Source organism: Orcinus orca, chromosome 18, assembly GCF_937001465.1.
Source record: "Orcinus orca chromosome 18, mOrcOrc1.1, whole genome shotgun sequence".
Taxonomy (NCBI): Eukaryota; Metazoa; Chordata; class Mammalia; order Artiodactyla; family Delphinidae; genus Orcinus; species Orcinus orca.
The window spans coordinates 71,201,410-71,225,909 of record NC_064576.1 but is presented as its reverse complement, the minus strand read 5'-3'; the positions used below and the strand labels follow the sequence as shown (position 1 = coordinate 71,225,909).

Below are 24,500 nucleotides of genomic sequence, written 5' to 3'. Positions count from 1 at the left end.
AGCTCTGAGCACTGTCTTTGACACTCAAGGTACTATGGGTAGGAAGAAGTGTGAGAACAAAATCTGTTATTGCCAAGCTAGAGGTAAACTTCAACCCTCACCTGAGAGGCTGGAAATGAGACAAGCTGGAATTATGGGTAGGAAAATACCGTGACTTCTAGGGTTTAGGAGACGTAGAAAGGAGAATAAACTAGAAAAGGAGGAGGCATCTGCTTTATTTTGTTGACTCCAAGAAGCCAACGTTTCTAAGTTGTACTGTTTTAAAATTATGCCATTAAGAAATAAATGCTGCTTATTTAACATTTTCCACGTGTAAACTCACATAGAAACTAGTAAGATTGGGTAGTCTAGGGATCAACAAGAGAATGTTTTAGTAACTAGCCTCAGCAAATATATTGAAAAGGTAACATTTGAGGCCAAAAGAACTAAATATTAGTACTTGAAGAGACCCAAAGCCTGCGTATCCAGCTGTGAGAGTAAATCTCTGGTTTTTCTGTGGATCACTGATTCACAGACACAGTTTCACCTCTTAACATGTTTGAAATGGGAATACATCTAAAAGTCGATGGCATGGTATAGTTTAATTGGCAGTCTTCTTTCATAATGGTACATTTTATATAATCAGTGGCATCTCAGATCAATGTGTGGCAAAAAACAATGAGAGTTTAGTGTTATGGACGGTTTTGCAGGACTTTTTATTTATCGGTACTTAAGTTTTAAAGATTTGATTATTCTCTAACAGAAAGATTGACAAGGGATAATTTACAAATTATCTCTCATCAGTTTGAATAATCTGCATTTTGGACATTGATTCAAGTTTATTTCAGCTGAATAAATTTTGGTAAGCTAAGTAAGTTTTGACAGCTGTTTAAATATTGGGAAGAGGTATTCAACATTTTTTGCAAATCCTGAGAGCTTTGTTAAATTTAATTATTTGAGGCCTATTTTGGGTTCTATTTTCTGGTTTGTTATGCTACTGTAATAATAAAATGTATCTTTGAAATTATGGATGTCTTGAAGTTTATAGTAAATCAACCATCATGTTGTATTTTCTTCTCTACTTCCTCACAAATAAACTTTTTTAAGTAGAAATTTTAGTTTGATGGGTCTCTCTACTTCCTGAGAAAACTGAGAGAAATAGGCCAAAGTATTAGCATGTTGCGGTTTTTAAAATGTTTGTTTGAATATCTTACGTTTGTTATTTTGTTTCACATATCACCTGTCCCATCTAACAAAGGCAATTAATTTGGGCACTTGATGCCGAAGAGAATTCTCAAAGGTCTGGATTTTTTTCTTTTGATTCTGTGAAGTAGTTTCCGAGAGATCTTCTTTAAGCCAAAGCAGCATCCTGGCTCACAGAGCAATTTTTGTTTAATGGTCTGTGTTAGAGCCTTATTGCATGATGGCTTCCAACTGTCAGTGATACCATTCTGAGAAGGGTTTACTGTTACATTCTTCTTAGAGTGAGTTCTCCATTTCTAATTAAGGCACACATCTGGAGGTTCTCAAGAAAAATCAGTGCAGTTGGCCTTGAAAATGTTATGTGTGACTTACTCGCTTTAGACCATCTTTTGTATAACCAGACACGTGGTATTACATTTGTTTGACTTCTCTTACCTTTCTCTCCCACAGAGTATCTCTCATATTCATGTTGCACTTTGTGGAAGGCTTACCGCATAATGACTTGCAGCACTATTCATTTCATTCTGAAGGCTGTCTTTATCAAATAACTTCTGTAATTCAGTACCAAGCAAATAATCATTTTATAACATGGATTTTAGATGCTGATGGTAAGTGTTTAAACGTTTTCCTTTCATGATAATAGGCATGGACACTAAACTGTAGTTTGTTCTTTTAAGACAGGCTTTGCCTTGGTTCTTTTTTCTCTCTTCCTGTCCTTGCCTGTTACAGTTCTGCCCCCTCCTCTATTCTGTCACTCTGCTTTAGAATCACTCCTAACTTTTAACTTTGCTTGTTTATATTAGCATATTTATGGGTATACACATGCATATGCATATTTTTTTTTTAGACAGAGATTGAGGTGATATACTACTGTTGGTTTACAGTTTGCTATTTTTCACTTAATGCCTTTGCTTTCATTTTTTATTACATGAGGAATATATGTTCAGTATAAAAAATGGTGGCAATTTTGAGTTTTTAGATCTATAACCTTGTATTTCTTTTAAAAAGAAAGTACGTTGTTCTGGAGGTTTTTTAGTTGAGAACAAAAATAAAATAAGTTTTGCTGAGTTTGCAATTGTTAGTAATATAAATAAAAGTAAACATCTATTTCTAAGACTATTAGACATTGCAGACTATGTAACCTTCTCTCACTGTGAAATAGAATATCTGAAATCCATAGTTTGCTAACAGCTACAGTCAAGGTAAAACCTTTATTTAAATAATTAAACTTTTCAGTACAAGGTTAACTAGTACAGCTCATGAATTTTGCTTTTTCCCTTCTGTATATTTAATGTGGTTTATTATTGAGTTTGTTTCCCCTCACGATGTTCACTTTGTCTTAGACAAGATAACTCAGTCTCCTTAAAGTGTTATATCAGTTCATTGAGAAGGGGTCACTTTGATTTTGTTCTATTTTTCCATTTACAATTGTTAGGAAATTTTTCATATTTGATATATTCTTCCTGGGGATGGTTTGGTTAGATGACACAATAACGTGTCATCAATTTGCACTTTGCAAATTGAAACTCATGTTAGAAATATAGTTACTACCTTAAAGTTTTACCCTTCTTCAGAATTGGCAGGGGGAAGTGGTTCTCAATAACATAAAAAAACTTAGAAAAAATTTATTTTACTTTTTTATTGCATTCTAGAGAATGAAAAGTCTGCTTCAGGTAGAAGAGGTTAGATGGTTTCCAACTTTGACAGCATATAAAAATTGTATGGTTAGCTTATAAAAAACATCCTGGCTCTCTCTTAGACCAGTGAATCAGTCTCTGAGAATTCAGCCCAAATATTAGTCAGATGATTCTAATGTGTATGTGTGGTGGAGAACCACTGACCTAGGCAAAGAAAATATTCTCAAAGTTTAATGGGTATAGGATAAAAAGTGGTGGGTTCAGATAGTTTATAAGGGTGTATGCACATAAACTTAACAGATGGCTTTGTTTGGGGTTTTTTTGGTGTGTAGAGGGACATTAACCTCTTTCCCTTCACCATCATCTCATTCCTACTTGACAAATGAGAAAACAGGAGCTCAGAAATAAAATAAGAGCAGACACCTAAAGACCTAAAGCTTCTTTTTCTAACCCCAAAAAGAAATGAAATAAGAATTGAATTAAGTGTTGGCATTTGAGTTAACAAGCTTCATTTATCTTGAAAATTCATTATATTATGAAAAACTTAATCTATTTTCTAATATTGTTAGATATATTAGGTGATACTGTACTGTATTCTAAGTTCCAGAAGTTAAAGATACTTCTGTCGTGATTTTTGTGGGCATTTTAGAAAAGAGTAAACACTACCTGAGTTTTTCACATTTCTGGATGTTAGTGTATAACTTTTGTTATCCGAGTAAGGACTTTTAACATGGCAGAGAAAAATGGTGACATAAGGATAAGGCCATGTTTTCAAGCATTCTCCTTTGGTGGATATCCAGTGATACAGTGGTTAAAAAGGCCGGAAGAGAGTTAACCCAGGATGGTGGTTTTTTTGAATGCCTAACATCTTTCACTTTCCTTCCCCATCCCCCAGGAAGTTGGCTGGAATGTGATGACTTAAAAGGCCCATGTTCTGAAAGGCATGAGAAATTTCAAGTTCCTGCTTCAGAGGTACATATTGTTATCTGGGAAAGAAAAACATCCCAAATGACAGATAAAGCACCTGCCTGCTGCCCACTTAAAAAGACTTATGATCAGCACGCTTTCGGAGATGAGAATCAAGTCTCGCCAGCACTGTGTTCTGTAGGTGATGCTGCCTCGGCTGAAATGTCCTCAGGAACTCACCCCACAAAAGTGTCAGTTGCTCCTAATACTCTTTCACAGGATGAAGCCGTAACTTTTGAACATCATTTATTTTCAGGTCTGAAAGGTTTGGTCGACAAGAATATTTCACCTTTGACATGTGAAGAAATACAGGTTAACTCTGAAGGTTTTTTATTAGAAAATAAACCTGTGGCAGAGAACGCAGGGGTTGTCAAAACACATACTTTGCAATCGCAGGCGTCACTAATGGCTTCTTTAGTATCGGCTCCATGCAAGGACAAGCTTACCCAAGACCAGTTTGTGGATTTAAGCTTTCCATCTCAGCTTGTAAATACAAATGTGCCATCAGTACAGCTGAATACAGAAGATACTGTCGTTACTCAGCCTGTGAATGATATTCGTGCTACTGACCTTACACAGAGAGTAAACTCAGTAGAAACTGAGGGTCCAGTTGCCCTAGAGAAGGATGCTCCATCGAAACAATCTCTTTTACCAAAACCTGAGAAATTACAACCAGAACAACATGTTACATCTCAGGTGTCTGATTTGAAGGAAAAAGAAACTGCAGCGTCTTCTCAAACCGTAACAGCTAAGCTGTCACAGAATCCATTTCTGAAGGAAAATCAGAAAAAACCATTTGTGGGAAGTTGGGTTAAAGGCTTATTAAGCAAGGGTGTTTCTTTTATGCCGTTTTATGTTTCAGCTCATAGTAGAAACACTGTGACTGATTTGCAGCCTTCAGTTAAGGGGGCAAGTAATTTTGGTGGCTTTAAAACTAAAGGTACAAAACAAAAGGGTAACTGGGCATCCAGGGAAGCTCACAGCTGTGCAGGTAAGCCTCCTCCAGTTAGCAACCCTGCACCAAGCCATCCATCACCAGTTAGCACAGCTTCTACTCTCCCTGCTGATGGTAATGGTGATTTGGAAGTTTTGAAGAAATGTGAAAATGCCTCATGTGGAGCTCACCTCAACCACAATTCTCATGGAAATGAAAATGGTGTTTCTTCAGCAAACCGTGGAGACTCAGTTGAGGGTCAGATTCATAAACTTCGTCTAAAACTTCTTAAAAAACTTAAGGCAAAAAAGAAGAAATTAGCTGCTCTTATGTCTTCCCCCCAAAATGGAACACTTCCAAGTGAAAATTTAGAACCTATGTCCCATTGTGGATCTCCAAATGACTGTGAATCAATTGAAGACTTGCTAAAAGAACTACAACATCAAATTGATATTGCCGATGGTAAATCTGGATGCCCTGCAGTTCCTGGCGTTTCCTCATACAGTAGTCAAACTCATGAAGAAATTTTAGCAGAATTACTGTCCCCTACAACGGTTGTTTCAACAGAGCTCTCAGAAAATGAGGAGGCTGACTTTAGGTACTTAGAAATGGGAGATAATCATATCCCAGCACCAGTACCTAATGAATTAAACAGTATTCCCCAAAACATTCATCTGAGACAGGACCATAATTACTGCAGCCCCACTAAGAAAAATCAATGCAAAGTTCAGCCAGACTCACTCACAAATAATGCCTATGTTACAACATTGAACTCGGAAAATTCCATGAAGACTGATATTTTTGATGAATTTTTTTCTACTTCAGCGTTAAATTCTTTAGCAAGTGACACGTTAGACTTCCCTCATTTTGATGACTATCTGTTTGAGAATTGTTGAATGCTTGGTAACTGTTTTTAGTTTAATATTTATTATTACTCTTGGGAAAATTTACTATGTTTTTAGATAGTGTTTACACACTGGCCTTGTCATGAACAAAACGTAAGCTACTGAAGGTTTTACCTTTGGTTATGCCCACAAAGCATACGATCTGTTTCACAAGTTTAAATGATGAAGAATTTGTTCTCCTTGTTGGCTTCATTTTGTGTTTGTAGGAGAGTGAGGATTTCAAAATGTTAAAAATGAAAAGTAGTTTGTAGTTTCTGGCAGTCTGTACAGTTGGGTACATTAAATTTCTACATTTTAAATTTTAGTTATGTTGGTTCAGGCAAAACACCAGTTGATACAAACTTAAGTCATTGTATATGGTACATGAACACATGACTGTTTTGCTAGTGGTTTTGTGGTCTTACGTAAGAGTCTCAGCCTGTCTCTTCTACCAGTAGAGTGGTGTAGAATGTAAGCTCCCCTCATACAACTTGTTTCCTCTTTCTCTCTTTACAAAAGATGGCAGGAAACTTGTTACTAGAACTTCATATAATGTTAGGTGATCAAAAAACTGATCTGTAACAGGAAAAAGTAACCTATTTTTGTGTTGATGTGCTAAGAGTTTACATTATAAGTATCATCTTTCTCCCCCAAGACATTTATTTCTGTAACCAAAGTGGGACACCATCTAGCAGTTATATTTTGGGAGAAATAGCCAGTGCATGTAAGGCTTGCCTATGTTGGATTCTACTATAAATGAAACATTAATTCATTTAAACCTCAACATTCCTGTGAGCAAGGTACTCTTATCACTTTTAACAGATAAGGAAACAGCACAGAACTAGTAAGTTGTAGAGCTGGGATTGAGTATAGAGTGGTTACTACAGTGCTTGAACTTAATATATGTTTTACCTCTAGCTTCATTTAAAGTTTGGGTGCCCAAACAGTACCACTGCTGTAGTGATTTGAGTTAGTAGCAGAGTTAACTAAGGTTTGAAGGTGGCAGTCTTGGGGGAGAATACTTTGTTAGGGACTCAGTACTGCAGAAATGATTTGTCAAAATTACTCCCAAACCTCCCCCTCCCTTTTTTCTGATTGCAGAAGTAAAAAGTCATGTTTATTGTAAGGAAAAACTGGGAAAATACAGGAAAACACCAAGAAAATTTCAGAGCATTCATCTTAACACTTAGTGGTAATAACTACTGCAAACATTTTCATATTTTTATGCATTTAGACTTTAAGAAATAAATATGAGATTCTGTTGTACCTGTTTGTTAATGATGTGTGTTAATGTTTAATGAGCATCTTTCCATCTTAGTTTTTGACAACTTTTGGATAGCTATATAATGTTACATTGTGTGTATTACCATTGTTTCACCAATTTATATTTTGAGGTGATTTGTATTGTTTTGTTATTGTTAATTATCCTTATTGATAAAAATTTTCACAGATCCAAGTTTTATTTTCTGGGAGTGGAATTTCTGGGTCAAAGAATATGCACTTTTTTGTTTGCATGGCTTTGCCGAACCCTCACCAACACCAGGTAGTAGCGTTGAAGGGGGAAAAAACCTTGACTGGTTTTGGTTACATTTCCATGATTATTAGTGAGGTTGAATATTTTCTGTAACTTTATTGGCCAGTTGAGTTTCTTTGAGGAATTGCTTATCCATCCTTTACTTGTTATTATTCATTCAACCATTTCTAGATTTCTGCTAAGTGCCAAGCACTGTTGTAAACCTCAGATATAAGGCAATACAAATAAATAAATAAATAAAAGGAAATTCTTGCCTTTTAGTAATTTGCCTTCTAAACAAGGAGGTAAATATATAATGTTGGGTGGTAATAGGGGATACATACGGTTGACTCCTGTTATTTGCGGTACTTCTGTTGTATCAAGTCACCACAAACACTGAATTAGCAAATACTGGGCCACTGCTCCTGCGGGAATACAGTTAGGTTCCTGTGAGCCTCTGGTCACAATATTTTTGTCACCTGATCAACAAATGTTTTTTGTGTGTTTCTGTTTAAAGATACCTTATGTAGTATATATTGTTGATTTATTAATATTGAACACAAGGTCACCAGCGCTGTAACTCCTGCCTGAATGGAGCTCATCCCACACATGTTTTTTTCCATGAGGCATGTCACACCTTCCTTGCACTTTGGAATACTAGACAGCACTTGGGGGCCATTTTAAACAAGTGAAGTAACCAACGAAAAGGACAAAAAACGTCCATAAGACATTTGGTCCACGCCAGTGGTCCTTGAAATTTGGTCCAATCCAAAATGTCCACGAGCATATTTGGTCCACGCCAACTGATCTGTACCAGTGTCAAGAGCCTTGACATTTGGCGTGGACCAAATGTACTGCAAGGGCTTCAGATTTGTCATTGCTGTGTACATGTCCATAAATGACCACAAGAGCACTGCAAGTATTGATTTTTAGGGTTACAAATCAATTTTGGCAAGTAGGCAAATTCACAAATATAGACTCTTCAAATAATGACAATTGACTAATGTCAGGTGGCACTAAATGCTATGGAGAAAAGTGGGTGAGTGATGGGAGGACTAATTTAGACTGAGTGGACTTGGAAGGTTGCTTGGAGTGACATGACATTTGAGCAGGTACTTCAGTGAAGTTAGGGACTTAGCCACGTGACTGGACGAAGTGCATTCCAGGAAGAGCAGAAGTCCTGAGGAGCGAGGGTGCTTGGCAGGATCGAGAACAGGGAAGAGGCCAGTGCGCTTGAGTAGAGTGAGGCAAGGGAAGGAGAATTATAACGAGATCAGAGAGGCTGGCAGAAGCCAGATCACGTATGGCTTTGTGGAGCACAGTAAAGACCTTGTCTGTGCTTGAGAAAAACGGGAAGCCACTGGAAGGTTTCAGGCAAGGGAATAACACGGTCTAGTTTTTATTTTGTTTTTTGCAGTACGCGGGCCTCTCACCGTCGTGGCCTCTCCCGTTGCGGAGCACAGGTTCCGGTCGCGCAGGCCCAGCGGCCACGGCTCACGGGCCCAGCCGCTCCGCGGCATGTGGGATCTTCCCGGACCGGGGCACGAACCCGTGTCCCCTGCATCGGCAGGCGGACTCTCAACCACTGCACCATCAGGGAAGCCCACGGTCTAGTTTTTAAAGGATCACTGAAGTGTGGAGAATGCAGTTGGTCAGAAATAGAAGTGCTAGTCTATAACAGTCTCAGTTAAGACAGGGTGACCCGCTGTGGAGGTGGTAAACAGCTGGGTCACTTGCCTTTCCAAGGCAGAGCCAACAGGTCGTGTTGATGGTTGAAGGTGGGCTAGAAAGAGGAGGCAAAGATAAACCTCAGAGTTTGTTGCCTGAACAAATGGGTTGCGCTATTTACTGAGATGGGACAGACTTGGGAGGGAGAACATTTAAAGGAAAGAACTTACTCAGTTTTGGATGCGTTAGGCATAAGATCTCTATTAGACTTCCAAGTAGAGATAATTTAATAGGAAAGTGCATCTGCAGGGCCTCAGGAGAGGGCGCCGCTGGAGACACTCTTCTAAGAATTATAAATGCGTGGATCCTGTTTAATGCCATGATACAGGATGGGGCCATTTAAGGAGTTAAAACAGCTCCGGGGAACAAAAGGGGCAGTTAGGAGGAAAACCAGATGAGTGGTGTCCTGAAAATCAGGGGAAGATCTATCAGATCTGCTGCTGGTTTGTCAGGTGCTGCTGGGAAGTAGAGAAATAGGACTGAGACTTGACATTGGCTTTGGTAACAGGGACGTACATCCTTGGTAACTTAGCCAGGACAGTTCAGTGGAGCTGTGAGAATAAGTGTGAATGGGTTCAAGCGAAAAGGGATGGTGAGAAAGGGCAGATACAGGTACATTCTTTTGAGATGATCTAAACTATGCTGAGAGGTTCAAGTGTGTCTACATTCTTTTGAAACATTCACTTGACACCTGGTGGCGGAATGTGAGGTCAAGGTTTTTGTTAATGTTTTTAAGATGGGAGATGTCATAATATGTTTCTATATGAGGCTGAGTGTTCCAGGGAGAGAGACAACAGTTGTTGTACATGAGAAAAGGGACAGTTGCAGGAGCACATTTCTCTGGGATGAGATCCAAAATAGGAGGAGGGTGTGACCTTAAGAGCCAAGAGTTTATCCATTTTAATACTAGGAAAAACAAAGTATATAGGTACAGTCGTTAGGAGATTTGATGATTAGAGGATAAGAAAGGTCCTGTGATTCTTTTCTCAGGGGATATAGTAAAGTCAGCTGAGGGCGTGAGGGGAGGAGGGGTTGAAGATCAAGGAAGAGAGGCTTGAGTCTCCAGAGCTAATTGAATAGGGACATGCGGTGGGCTCGCTAGGCAGTGCTGAGAGCCCTCCAGAGGTTTATGGTCATGAACTCTACTGAGACCAGCTAAGATGGTTGTTTATTTGTCCGCAATCACGTGTGCTGCTCAGGTGCAGGACAGAGAGTAGGTGGGCAGTTGGAGTCAGCTAAAGTTGGAGGTATTGTCAGACAAAGTGGACAGAGAAGAGAAAAGTTCAGGTTTTAGGAAAGGAACATGATGATAGTGGTGGATAAGGAGGGAGGTAGGGACATGGGACAGGTGATGGTCATTTAAAAAGTGGTGGCACTCGGGCTTCCCTGGTGGCAGTGGTTGGGAGTCCGCCGGCCGATGCAGGGGACACGGGTTCGTGCCCCGGTCTGGGAAGATCCCACATGCCGTGGAGCGGCTGGGCCCGTGAGCCATGGCCACTGAGCCTGCGCGTCCGGAGCTTGTGCTCCGCAACGGGAGAGACCACAACAGTGAGAGGCCCGCGTACCGCAAAACAAAAACAAAAACAAAAAAAGTGGTGGCACTGTATGGGAAAAGAATCTGGAAAAGAATGGATATATGTATACGTATAACTGAACCACTTTGCTCTATACCTGAAACACAACATTGTAAATCAACTATACTGCAATATAAAATCAAAATTAAATTTTAAAAATAAAAACTAAAAAGTAGTAGCAGATCTCAGTGGATTGGAGGTGGGTTCAAAGAATGCCAGAATGGAACTCATGGAGGAAGTAAGCTGGCTAGACAGTGGTGTGCTTGAAACTGAGCTTTCAGACACAGTACAGTTGTTGGTGATGACAGGGTCTGAAGAATGACAAGGGAAGTGCAAGGCCAAGGTTGGGTGAGAAGTCCATGAAAAGTGAGGAGATACAGGAGCCAAGAAGCCAGGACGGTGTGTGGATAGTCTCTGTGGGCGGCAAAGACATCTAAGTGGCAGCAGGAGTCCTGGCGGAAAGAAATATACAGTAAGCCAGGAGCTAAAACCCTCAGGGAAAGGCAGGAGACCATGAAAAGGGCGGATGACAGCAAAAGGAACAACACAGGGGGTTCAGTCTAATCGTTTGTGCTTTAAAGGCACTGGAGGGTTATAAGGAAGATGGGGGAACCGTGGCTGAAATAACAGCAGGGAACCAGGAAGATAAAACAGCCACCACTTGACAGGGCTATTCAGGTTTCACCCAGCACAAAGGAAGGGAGAGACTGTTTACAGAAGTTGGGGACAGGAGAGTCCTGTCAGTGACAGACGATGCACTCCAGAAGGCGCTAGGGGGGGTGGCTAAGGTGTTGGATGGAGTGAGAGATTGGGAGAGATTAGGTCTAGAATTTAAAGTCCTGGGAGGATCGGAGTTCATAGGCTGACAGAGCTAAACAAGAGTGCAGGTTGTGATGGGATCTCTTGGGGAGAGGAGTTTGGGAGGATCCTGAGTTCCAATTACAGCCTTTCTCTTGGGATTGGCCTCTTGGGCAGTTTGAAAGGTAAGGAAAGATGGGAGTTTTTTGAAGGGGGCCACAGGGAGCAAGGTGCCTGAACAAGGAGCTCTGTGGGAGCTTCGGTCCTGCGGTGACTGAATTGGGGTCCTAATGCTTTATACCTGCGCTTTACGTTTAAGGTATTAAACTTTTCCCCGGCACGTGGCAGTTTTGATTTCTAGTTGATTATCATTTTTAATGGTTTGACAAAAGTTTTACATTATTTTATAGTCTTTTCCCTTTGGTATTAAGTTTTGTCAAGATTACTTCTACCCCCCAAATATATAAATATTGACATATTTCTCCTAATGGAACTAGGTTTCTTTTCTTCCTTTTCTTCCTTCCTTCCTTTCCCTCCCTCACTCCCTCTCTCTCTCTGTCTCCTTTCTTTCTTTCTTTCTTCCTTCCTTCCTTCCTTCCTTTTTCTTTCTTTTCTTTCCTTTCCTTCTTTTCTTTCCTCCCTCCCTCCATCCCTCTCTCTCTCTCCCCCTTTCTTTTCTTTCCTCCCTCCCTTCCTTCCTTCCTTTTTCTTTCTTTTCTTTCCTTTCCTTTTCTTTCCTCCCTCCCTCCATCCCCCTCTCTCTCTCCCCCTTTTCTTTCCTCCCTCCCTTCCTTCCTTTCTTCCTTCCTTCCTTCCTTTCCTTCCTCCCTCCCTCCCTTCCTTCCTTCCATGAATCTTTAATTCTTTTGCAGTGTATCTTGATGTGGTACCATGAGGTTTCTTTTCCCCCAACAGTATATTTGTTCGAATACCATTTATTGAATCACCTCACTGTTCTTTAACCATTCAAAATACACCATTCATATTATATCTTTCATATTATGTTAACAGATATTGAGTTCCTATAGTGTATTGAAGTTATGTGGGAAGAAACTTAGTGATCAATTATAGAAGGCAATTAAACAGTGTAAATATCAATTTCCTAGGGGGGAAAAAAAGGCTAGGAGGAAAGTCTATCAAATTTTAGCCAATTTTTCTTCCAGTTAACATTATTGCAGTAATCCACTCTGCAAGTCAGAAAAAGTATATGAAAAGCAGAAGATACAGTTTATTAGAGTTTTGTTTCTTCCAGTTTTACTGAGATATAATTGACATACAGCACTGTAGAAATTTAAGGTGTACAGCATAATGGTTTGAGTTACATATATTGTGAAATGATTACTGCAGTAAGTTTAGTTATCTTAGTGTTTTCCTGGGTACCACAAACAACACAAAATGGACTAGTTTTTCCAAACTCAGAATCTGGGGCCAAAGGCGGTGATCCGTGTCCATATGTGTTATGGCAGGGGAGGAAGGGTGGAATCGAGCTGGCAGGTTAGAGGGAGCATCCCAAAGGAGTGACCTTAAACTAATGACTTCTTCTGAGCCGTTTCCAGAGGCATCTCCTCCTGTGGGCGCTCCTGCCGCAGGTAAAGAGCCCCATACGGTTGGTGGCTCTGAAACAGGCCTGTTCAGTGAGCTTATCTGTGACTGTCTTTCTGGCCCTCCTTTGCTTTTCACCTCCAGGAGATCCTCACCCCTTTCTCCCCACCCGTGCTCCTTCAGGAAGCCACAGAAGAGGCAAAGGCGGCTGACAGGCACTGCAGGATGCTTCTGAGTAAAGCAGACCCACAAAAGGCGCTTATTAACATCTGCAAGACAGCAAAGTGCCAAAGCGACAATAAATCTGGTACCGGAGAAGTTTAATCCGGAGATTAAATGTAACCACAGAAGCGAGAGGTCATCAGGAGAAAAGGAGCTCCTATGAAATACTTCAAATCTCAAAATGAAAATGCATTTTCTGTTTAGTTATTGCGGGCACTTAATAGCTTGATCAAGCACCCTTCTTGCCAGCTTTCTCGTTATTATAACCTTCCCACCGCCTTTGGAGGCAGAGATGATCTAAATATGCTGAGAAGTTCAAGTGTGTCTACAACTCACCTGATACTTAAAACTCCCCCAGCCCCAAGGCAACGTAAACGGGGCCTGTTCAGCAGGATGTCGAGATGTTTGAGTTGTAAACTGGAGTCCCAGTGATATGGACCTTGTGGTTACTGTAAAGCATCCCTGTGCTTGATAACTAATAGGGAAATTCTATATTTAAAACTTCAGTTCTATATTTAGTTCTTATCCATTGCAGATTTTCACCTCTGTAGTAGTATTATAGTGAATTCCTTTTTTTTTTTAACATCTTTATTGGAGTATAATTGCTTTACAAATGGTGTGTTAGTTTCTGCTTTATAACAAAGTGAATCAGTTATACATATACATATGTTCCCATATCTCTTCCCTCTTGCGTCTCCCTCCCACCCACCCTCCCTATCCCACCCCTCTAGGTGGTCACAGAGCACCAAGCTGATCTCCCTGTGCTATGCGGCTGCTTCCCCCTAGCTATCTATCTTACGCTTGGTAGTGTATATATGTCCATGCCACTCTCTCACTTCATCCCAGCTTACCCTTCCCCCTCCCCATATCCTCAAGTCCATTCTCTAGTAGGTCTGTGTTTTTATTCCCGTCTTACCCCTAGGTTCTTCATGACCTTTTTTTTGTTTTCTTAGATTCCATATATATGTGTTAGCATATGGTATTTGTTTTTCTCTTTCTGACTTACTTCACTCTGTATGACAGACTCTAGGTCCATCCACCTCACTAGAATTCCAATTATCAAGACAGCCTATGTTCTTGTACCAGTGAATAGATTGGATAATTACGTATAAATAAACTATCATTATGCCCACACATGCATATAATAATCTATGATCAACTTTGCAGTTTATTACTAAGGTGGTTGAAGATCTCCTTATTTTAAAGTGTGTATTTGATTTACTTGTTTAGGAATAACTAGTTTGAGTCATCTTTGACAGACAATAATTTTTGGTTTGTTTTTACTAAAAAAAAAAAAAAGGCTCAATTCCTATGAGGGGGTGACTAAAATATGATAGTTTGCTGGATGTCATTAAAGTAACTCCCAAGGAAAGAAATACAAATTGGTATCTGGTGATGGTGTAAATCCCTATAGAAGGGACCCTGGAAGGATCACTATATTAAAGCCCTTCACAGCCAGTACCTCCAGTCGGCCAGACTGTAACAATAAAGCATTAAATGTTAAAACCTCAAGGCAGTTTTTTTTTGTCTCAAGTCCTTTATTACTAATTTTACATATGTAATTAATTGATCAGAAAAAAAAAAGAAAGAAAAGAAACTGGCTACTGGCTTCTCTTTGTGACTTGTCAATACTATTAGACTCTTCTAGTTCTTTGTGTTACCTTAAAATCTTCAGTTTAGTAATTTTTCCATACCTAAACACTTTGGATTTGACATGCTTTATGATCAGTAATTAGAATACAAATCCAATAAATAAAATACAAAGCCGGGCCTTCAAAATCTGGGGGCCAAGAACTCTGCTCCAGAGCCTCTGTGACTCTTGGACATTGTCAATAAGATTTTCTCTGTGAATGTGTACATTCTGGGGAGAGGGTCCTTAGCTTCCCATTCAGATTTTCATAGGGCTCTGTGGACCCCTAAGTAGTCTCTTGGGAAGTTTATCTTAAATAAATGAAGTTTAACTTAAAAGGAAGATTGTTTCTGAGACTAGGTTCTAGATAAACTCCACGGTGGAGAACAGGCCACAAGTTAGGAAAGCTAAGAGTATGGACAATGTATAAGTTTTCTAATTTCAAGGTTTCTTTAAGACCCCTCCAAAGTCTCACATCAAGCAATGGTATCACCATTTTCTGGGTCTCCCAGGCTCTAAATGTGGACTTCACCCTCAAACTTCCCTCCTGTTTCAGTCCCTAAATCTTGACCAGGCTTCCCTTGAATCAATCCATGCCTTCTTTCCTTTACCTACCTTAGCCCAGAGTGTCACTGCCTCTCCTTTGAAATATAATTGCGTCTAAACTGTCCTCTGATCTCTTATTTCTTATTGACGTTGTTGCCAACCCAACCACCTAAAATAGATTTCATTCTGTCCTGAAACAGAAACTTTTAATAGTGACTCTTTTACTCTACAGGGTAAAGTGCAGCCTCTTCTCTCTCTCTCTCTTTTTTTTAAACTTTTTATTTTATATTGGAGTATAGCCGATTAACAATGTTGTGATAGTTTCAGGTGCACAGCAAAGCGACTCAGCTATACACATACATGTATCCATTCTCCCCCAGACTCCCCTCCCATCCAGACTGCCACATAACATTGAGCAGAGCTCCCTGTGCTATACCGTAGGTCCTTGTTGGTTATCCTTTTTAAATACAACAGTGTGTACATGTCAATCCCAAACTCCGTAACTATCCCTTCCCTCCACCTTCCCCCCCGGTAACCATAAGTTCATTCTCGAAGTCTGTGAGTTCATTTCTGTTTTGTAAATACATTCATTTGTATCATTTCTTTTAGATTCTGCAAATAAGCTATATTATACGATATTTCTCTTCCTCTTACTTCACTCAGTATGACAATCTCTAGGTCCATCCATGTTACTGCAAATGGCATTATTTCATTCTTCTTTATGACTAATATTCCACTGTATATATGGGCCACATCTTCTTTACTCATTCCTCTGTCGATGGACACTTAGGTTGCTTCCATGTCTTGGCTATTGCAAACCATGCTGCAATGAACATTGGGGTGCATGTATCCTTTTGGACTATGTTTTTTTCTGGGTACACACCCAGGAGTGGGATTGCAGGGTCATATGGTAGTTCTGTTTTTAGTTTTTTTTGAAACAATAACTCTTTTTTTTTTAAATTAACTAATTAATTTATTTATGGCTGTGTTGGGTCTTTGTTTCTGTGTGAGGGCTTTCTCTAGTTGCGGCAAACGGGGGCCACTCTTCAGCGCGGTGCGCGGGCCTCTCACTATTGCGGCCTCTCGTTGCAGAGCACAGGTTCCAGACGTGCAGGCTCAGTAGTTGTGGCTCACGGCCCCAGCTGCTACGCGGTATGTGGGATCCTCCCAGGCCAGGGCTCGAACCCATGTCCCCTAGCATTGGCAGGCAGATTCTCAACCACTGCACCACCGGGGAAGCCCTGTGTTTAGTTTTCTAAGGAACCTCCATACTGTTCTCAGACAGCCTCTTCTCTTGGTCTTCAGGGCCCTTCCACAAGCTAAGTTCGTTTTCACTGCTCCCTATTTAAGTACACTTTGTCCATCACCCCCATCATGCCCTCATCTTGTCCTGAAATTTCCCCAGCCTTAGATACCCCTCCTCTGCCTCTGGCCTGTCCAGATCTTTCAGGGTCATTTCAGATCCTCATGAAGACACCATCCAGCCCATCTAAGTTGACTTCCTCTTTCAAGCCCTGGGAACATTTTTCTGTGTTTCTCATGCTGACCCTTCATCATATGCATTTTTATCTGACTGTCGGTCTCTGTTAACCACATACCCCGAGAAGGCAGGGATTGCTCTGGTCCTGAGCGTGTGCCATGGGACAGGCCTGTGCTAGATGAACGGAGACATGGTTTCTACTCTGAAGAGGTCATATTCCTGTGCAGGAGACAAGTAACTCCCTGGTTTCAGGGTACTGTGATGCATGCGTGGAGGATGGACCTCTAAATCAGATGGAGGCAGTGTCAGGGGAGGCTTCCTGAGGGGGTAACTCCTCAGCAGATGTTACCCAGGTAAGCAGAATGGGGGGGAGGGGCACATCGGGGTGTAGGGACAGGTGTCTGGCCGGGAAGGGGGTGTAAGTCAGCCTGGGCCATTCAAGGAACTCCTGGTAAGTGCTTATAACCTCTAAAAGGTCTCATGCGGAAACGGCAGGAGACACAGCTGCGGATCATGAAAGCCCTTGTGCGCTAAGTTCAAGAATTTGAACTGTGTCCTGAAGGAAATCCTTTGGACCCTAAATTGATCATTAATAACAGAAAATGGTCTCTTCCCTCAAGGAGCTTATAACCTAGTATAAATATACTCAGCTTCAAGGTGGAAGGACATGCTAAGTCCCCATCACTTCAGTAATAGCAAATATTACGCCTTCTTCATCTTGAAATGTGAGACTCAATTTCAACAGTGTATAAATGATCTTATGACATAATTCCACTGCCACCCCCTCCCCGTTTCTTACTTCCACTGTAAGCTATCCTTTTTTTAAATTGAAGTATAGTTGATTTACAATGTTGTCTTAATTACTGCTGTACAGCAAAGTGATTCCGTTATGCATATATACATTCTTCTTTTTATACTTTTTTAAAATATTCTTTTCCATCATGGTTTATCATAGGATATTGAATATAGTTCTCCGTGTCACTGTAAGCTACCCTTAAGTGTAGGTGGCAAGTTTGGAATTTTGAGAAGCATCAGAAAGGCCCCTACCTAAGAACATTTTTGGGGGGTGGCTACCTGTCATTCTGCCTGGAATTCCACCATAAGTGCAATATTGTGTCTCCTTCCTGAGGGGTCCTAACGAGACAGTAGAGGATATTTTATTATCAACCATAATTTGATAAATAATTGTCAGCCAGCATTTGCCAAGGCATTCCCTAGGAGACACCCTAGTGAGACAGTCAACTATTCCTTCTTCTAGGTCTCAAAATTCTATCCCTGATAAGACCAACCCAGAGAAAAAGCACCTACCACATGACCTCAATCTTGGCAGAAATGAATTACATCTTCATGCTATCATATTATCATGTGGTTCTCTATCTTTATAGAAACTCGTATGTATACAGTGATATACATGTCAATTATTTCTCAATAAAATCAGAAAAAAAGAAAGTCATATGCAAATCATCTGCTTGAAAAATATTTGTGTCTTCCGTGAGACGAGTTGAAAATACGTCATTTGAGACGTTTTAACAGGAACCCATACAAACAATTTCTGCTTGAGTTTAATTTCAGAAAAAAATCTGCCAGCAATCTAAAGACAACATTAAGGCTTTGTGTAGATTCAAGTCCTTGATCCCAAAGCTGTAACACAGCTTATTTCAGCAAATAGTTTCTTGGTATAACGGTGCCTCCACATACTTTTGACTCTGAGATGTCTCCTCTTGCATGTTTGCATCTGCATTTGCTTCTCAAATGCTTTTGGCCGCAGATATGGCAAAATTGAATAACTACATTTGCTTTTTGGTGGTATCAGATTTTCTGAGAGAAACCAATGGTATTTATTCATTCACCTGTCAATGCGCAATTCAGTGTTTTTTGTTTGTTTGTTTTTGCCATTACAATGTCTGCTGTTGATGAACAATGTTGGGCAGGTCTCCTGAAGCATATATGCACACTTCCCCCGTATATGCGGTAGGACTAGAATTAGCAATCCACCGGCTCCCAGTTCTGCAGCAGTGTCGCTCCTGGATTCACTGCGTTGGGCACCGAATACTATTAGGAGGACGTTGTCTTCCTTTATCCTAGAAACGTATCAGTGTCGTACTCCTATTTGATTAAAAATCTCGGAGTTGTAGTTTTAAAATGAATCCCCGTACAGGAAAACAAGCTTCTTCGTCCCTGGGTGGGCTCGAACCACCAACCTTTCGGTTAACAGCCGAACGCGCTAACCGATTGCGCCACAGAGACGCGGCTGCTGGGACCGCGCTGCGGTGTGTACAGATTTCCGCGGCCGCGGCGGCTCTCTCGCCGCCCTGGGCGTAGCCGCGCTGGCACCTCGGAGAAGCGCGCCGAGGAGGCGGCGGGAGGAGCCGGGCTGCGGGCGGAAGCTCGGGCGGAGCCGCGGGGCTCCTAGGGGCCGGCGCGCGTCGCGCGGGCCCCGCCCCCGACGTGAGAGCCGGCCCCGCCCCCGGCTCCGGGGGCCCGTAGGGGACCCTCCCCTTCCTTGTGCGCGCTGGAATGGTTGTCCCGGGCGGCCGCGCGCAGTGACAGTGAGCGTGACGACGACCCGGCCGACTGGGTGCCCGGCCGCGGAGGCTGGAAGGGGTGAGGTCGCGCGTGCTCTCCTGCCGGACCACACGCGCTCGAGCTGTGCGAGAAGCCCAGAGGGCTGCGCGGGCCTGGAGGATGGAGCCACATCCCGGAGCCCCCCCAGCTTTAGGGCAGTGGTCTCAGCCTTTGCGTGGTTGTGTTATTGCCCCTCTCCCGCTCCTTTCGATATTTCCCCCCCTAATCACCAACCCCCATAACATTTTGGTACCATAGATACACCGCGTATGTGTGAATTTGCCCTGTGCACTTCTGTGCTAGGTGCATAGAAAGAATAAGATTTTTTCACCTCAGAGAGACAATTTTTGCCCCCTTGGCGAGGATAGGGCCAGCGTTGAGAATGCCTGGTTTGGGACATCAGAAGAGCCCTATGGCAGTTAAGATATGCCTTTAAGTTTGAAATGGCCTCTGCAGGGTCCCCCCCTCCGCGTTCCCTGACTTCTGCACTGAGGCCTTTGAGATCTGGAATGACCCGTCTCCCCAAAGGTGGGGAGTGGGGGCCTTAGCATTAGTGCCACACCCTTAGAACTTCCTGGCTTTCAGTTTACTTTTGCGAAGCCAGATCTCTTGAGCTCCTTTGGGATCGCTCCCCTTGTCTTCTCCGCCCACAGAATAGGAAATTCACCCCAGCTCTCCACGTGCTAAATCCAGTCCTGTGTGTTCCCTGTTTCCGTTCAATTTACCTGTGAGGGACCCTCCTCCACCTTCTTCTCCTTCCCACACCCCTTCCTGTCCCCTTCCTCCTGGTTCTTTTCTCATCATTTTAACCTTTTTTTTTTTTTTTTAAGCGCACAGTTCAGTGGCATTAAGTACATTCACACTGCTTTGCAGCCATCGCCACCATCCATCTCCAAAACGTTTTCATCATCCCAACCTGAAACTCTGCGTCCGTTAAACATTACTTCCTCCTTTCCACATCCACCCCATCCCCCCGACCTGGCAACCACCGTTCTACTTTCTTTCTCTATGAGCTTGATGACTCTCGGGACCTCATGTAGTGAAATTGTACAGTAGTTGTCCTATCTTGTTTTACTTAGCATGTCTTCAAAGTTCGTCCACATTGTTGCATGTGTCAGAATTGCATCCCTTTTTAAGGCTGAATCATATTCCATTGTGTGTATGCACCACATTTTCTTTACCCCTTTATCAGTTGATGGACACTTGGGTGGCTTCCACATTTTGGTTATTGTGAATAATGCTGCAGTGAATATGGATGTGTAAATATCTCTTTGAGACCTTACTCTCGGTTCTTTTGGGTACATTTCCATAAATACAACTGATGAATCATATGGTAATTCTGTTTTTAATTTTTCATACCACTTTCCACAGCAGCTGCACCGTTTCACATTCCCACCAACAGTGCGCAAAGGTTTCTATTTCTCCACATCCTGCCAACACTTGCTATTTTCTTTCCCTCTTCCCTTCTTCCTTCTTTACTTCTGCCCTCCCTCCCTCCCTTCTCTTTCTCTCTTCTTTCCTTCCTTCCCCCTCCCTCCCTCCCTCCCCCTCCCTCCCTCCCTCCCCCTCCCTCCCTCCCTCCCTCCCCCTCCCTCCCTCCCTCCCTCCCTCCCTTCCTTCCTTCCTTCCTTCCTTCCTTCCTTCCTTCCTTCCTTCCTTCTTGTCTGTAATAGCCATCCTGATGCGTGTGAAGTGTTAACCTCATTATGGTTAACATTTCCCTATGGTTTGCATTTCCCTAGTGATTACTGCTGTTGAACATATTTTTTTAAATTTCTTTTGGATCTGGGTTCTCCGACCCTTCTACTTGCTTCCTCCTAGCAAGAGCCAGCTCTGCTTCACTGAGGAGAAAGCTGAGTGATGGAGGCCAGCTTCTGATAAAGGGGGGAAGGGAAAGAGCTAAGTGGAGCTGCAGAGTTGAGCCTGTGCCGTTCAAGGAGAGGGGATGAAGGAGGAATCTTCTGAGTAGGACTATCTAGAGATCCTGGTGTCAGGAGGGTCTTGCCCGTCTGTGCTGGGCAACTTTTGGAGTCAGTTATGTTTAATCTGGTTTTGTGGAGTTATTTATGCACGTGGTGCTTATGAGTGGCGAACAGGTGAAGAAGGAATTGATGACCTCCTTGGAATTCCTTGGAGGAATTCCACCTTGGAATTCCTGGAACAGATAAGGTTTTCCAAACTGCACCTTTAAAAGTTAGCTTAGGGCTTCCCTGGTGGCGCAGTGGTTGAGAGTCCGCCTGCCGAGGCAAGGGTGTCCCCCCCGGTGCGGGAAGATCCCACATGCCGCGGAGCGGCTGGGCCCATGAGCCATGGCCACTGAGCCTGCGCGTCCGGAGCCTGTGCTCCGCAACGGGAGAGGCCACAGCAGTGAGACGCCGGCGTACCGCAAAAAAAAAAAAAAAAAAAAAAAAAGTTAGCTTAAATTTATACTAATTTAATGGAATTTTTCAATTGCATTTTCAGTTTCTTCTTAAGGACTGTGGGAAATTCTTTTTTTTTTTTTTGGCCATGTGGACTGCAGGATCTTAGTTCCCCCATCAGGGATTGAACCCATCCCCCCTGCAGTGGAAGGGCAGAGTCCTAACCGCTAGACTGCCAGGGAATTCCCAGGATTGTGGGAAATTCTAATTTAAGTGTTTAAATGATGACCTCTCTCTCTCCCTCTTTCTCTTTCTTCTTGTGATTCCTCTTAAAAACACAGTGATATCTTTCAGATGTATAAGAAATAGAACCTTATCTTTCTATCACTCCATTCAACTTCTGTTTTGATTTCCTGTTCTGCTGCTGCCCCAAACGCAATCTCTGTCAATTCAGGATTCCCTCTGTCCCCTTCCCTGGAGTTGTTTCCAAGTGCTGAAGCTTTGGAGGGTGGCCACTCATCTGGTCCTTGAGTCACATGTGCACACAGTTTGCTGAAGAGGTAGTTTTGCTCCTATTGCAGGTCCCATTCCTTTCCCCACTGAGGGAAAGGAATCTCTTGTGAAATTGGCTGTTGCATCCGTCATTCCATAAAGTCATTCCTGGCGCAGTCTTCTCTACTTATGGGACCTGTTATGGACTGAATGTTCGTATCCCCTCAAAATTCACATGTTGAAATCTGTTCGCCAATGTGATGGTGTTTGGAGGTGGGGCCTTTGGGAGGTATTTGGGCATGGGATTAGTGCCCTTTTAAGAAGAGGCTGGAGAGCTAGCTCCATCTTTTTCCTCCACATTAGGACAGAACACGAGGTCAGCAGTCTGCAACACGGAAGAGGCTCTCGCCGAAGCCTGACCCTGCTGGCACCCTGATGTAGGACTTCCAGCCTCCAGAACTGTGAGAAATAAATTTCTGTTATCTATGAGTCACCCAGTTTATGGTACTTTGGTATAGTAGCCTGAGCTAAGACCCCAAACTTTCCTCTTCTCATCAACCCCACCTGGACACCCCCATTTCTCGAGCCCCTGATGGTGAGGTATACAAGTGGTTGCAAAAACAAATTTTTTTTATAAACTTATTTATTTATTTTTGGCTGCATTGGGTCTTCGTTACTGCTCACGGGCTTTCTCTAGTTACAGCGAGTGGGGGCTACTCTTCTTTGCAGTGCGTGGGCTTCTCATTGTGGTGGTTTCTCTGGTTGCGGAGCACGGGCTCTAAGCAGGCGGGCTTCAGTAGTTGTGGCATGCGGGCTCAGTTGCTCCGTGGCATGTGGGATCTTCCCGGACCAGGGCTTGAACCTCTGTCCCCTGCATTGGCAGGCAGATTCTTAATCACTGCGCCACTGGGAAAGTCAGGCTGTAAAATTTTAAGAGGCACCTCTGTGGAAGGGAGAAAAAGAAATAAACACTGAGTGTGCTTGAGTCCCAGCTGAAAGTCTAAGGGTGTCTTTTTAGTCATACTTGTTTGAAAATATTATCAAATTTTCTCTGTTAGGCTGAGCTCTGGGGTCTCTCTTGCTCCGTATTCATGTGGGTACAGTGCTTTTCTGAAAGGAACATGGCATTAATGGACCAATTATGTTTAAGTAATTGTAGGTCCTTCTCAATTATAGGTCATTCCAGGAACCAGATGATTGTGTCCACTGAAATGACACCCTCAACTAGAAGCTCCCGCTAAAATGTAGGCCCTCCAGGGACAGAGATTTTAGTCAGCTTTGTTCCCTGCTGAATCCCCAGCACCTACCACAGTGCTCAGCACATAGAAGGCACTCAGTAACTCCATGCTGAATAGTTGAGTAGAGTAAAACATAAACCGTAAAGGAAACTGGGAAAAAATAAAGTGTGGTGGAAAAATTAAATTCCTAATATATAAAGTGGATCTATCAATTAATATGGAAAAGTACCTCTTTACAACTCAACTAAAAAAAATCAGACAAACAAAAATGGGGACATGAACAGAAGATTCCCAAAAGAAGAAATACCCACGACCAATATAATCATAAAAGTTTAACCTCACGAGTTATCGAAATCAAAATGAAATGAAGTAAAAAGCTTCCTCTTCTCAAATAGCAAAGAAGAAAAAGAGATACTACTAAAATTCTATCAGTGGCATAGTTACAGGTCATTGTCACACAGGACTGATGAGGGTAAACCTGGCCTATTATTTCTGGATAGCAGTTTGGTAACACGAACATTAAATGATGTTCATTCTAGAAATTCGATGTTAGAAATCTCTCCTAAGAGAGGGACCAGGGATGTGGCCCAAGTTTTAAGTATATCATCACAGTATTATTTATAATAGTGATAAATAGGAAACAACTTAAATATCCAGCAACAGGGGAAAATGATAAATTGTGGTATATTTAGAAAATAGAGTATTAAAATATAGACATCAAGAATAATAGTTTAAAACATATAGTCAGGATAAAGTGTTAAGTAAAAAAAGGTAGGCTGCAGAACACTATAATTCTAAAAATAGTATTTTCAAAGAATATTTGACAACAGGGTTATGATGAAATGTTAAGTTAAAAGGTCAGATGGAGAACTGTGCCATCATGATAGCTCATAGCTGCATCTTCTTTCCGTGTATCCCATGTTATTACACACTTTATACATAACGTCTCATTTAAGCCCATAACAAGCCTGTGGGGCAGATACCATCCATATTACTCTTATTCTAATTTGGCGGGTGGGGGAATGGGAGCAGAGACGGAGCATCTGTTCAGGTTGCAGAGCCTGTGAGTGTGCGGCCGGGCTCCACACCTAGAGTCAGGCTCCAGCAGCTACGCTTGTAACCTTGACCCACACAGCCTCTCACATTGCATATGAGCACAAATTGTGTGTGTGTCTACACATGAGTAATGCGTATGGTTACCTCTGAGTG

The 24,500-nt window shown here is 42.1% G+C and overlaps 1 protein-coding gene and 1 non-coding gene across 6 annotated transcripts in view; one reads left to right on the top strand and one right to left on the bottom strand.

The window, feature by feature from the left end:
* The window catches only part of USPL1 (ubiquitin specific peptidase like 1), a 39,729-nt gene extending 32,670 nt beyond the window's left edge, over positions 1 to 7,059 (top strand). For all 5 annotated transcript variants that reach the window (XM_004285505.4, XM_049701120.1, XM_049701122.1 and 2 more), the window contains 2 exons: positions 1,633 to 1,790; positions 3,715 to 7,059. In XM_004285505.4, the coding sequence (XP_004285553.1) occupies positions 1,633 to 1,790; positions 3,715 to 5,615 (2,059 nt within the window). In that variant the 3' untranslated portion in view covers positions 5,616 to 7,059. The remainder of the gene's footprint in view (positions 1 to 1,632; positions 1,791 to 3,714) is intronic.
* Positions 7,060 to 18,809: 11,750 nt separating this feature from the next.
* Positions 18,810 to 18,883, bottom strand: TRNAN-GUU (transfer RNA asparagine (anticodon GUU)). The gene has a single exon. It is a non-coding gene; the product is annotated as a tRNA-Asn (tRNA).
* Positions 18,884 to 24,500: the final 5,617 nt, after the last annotated feature.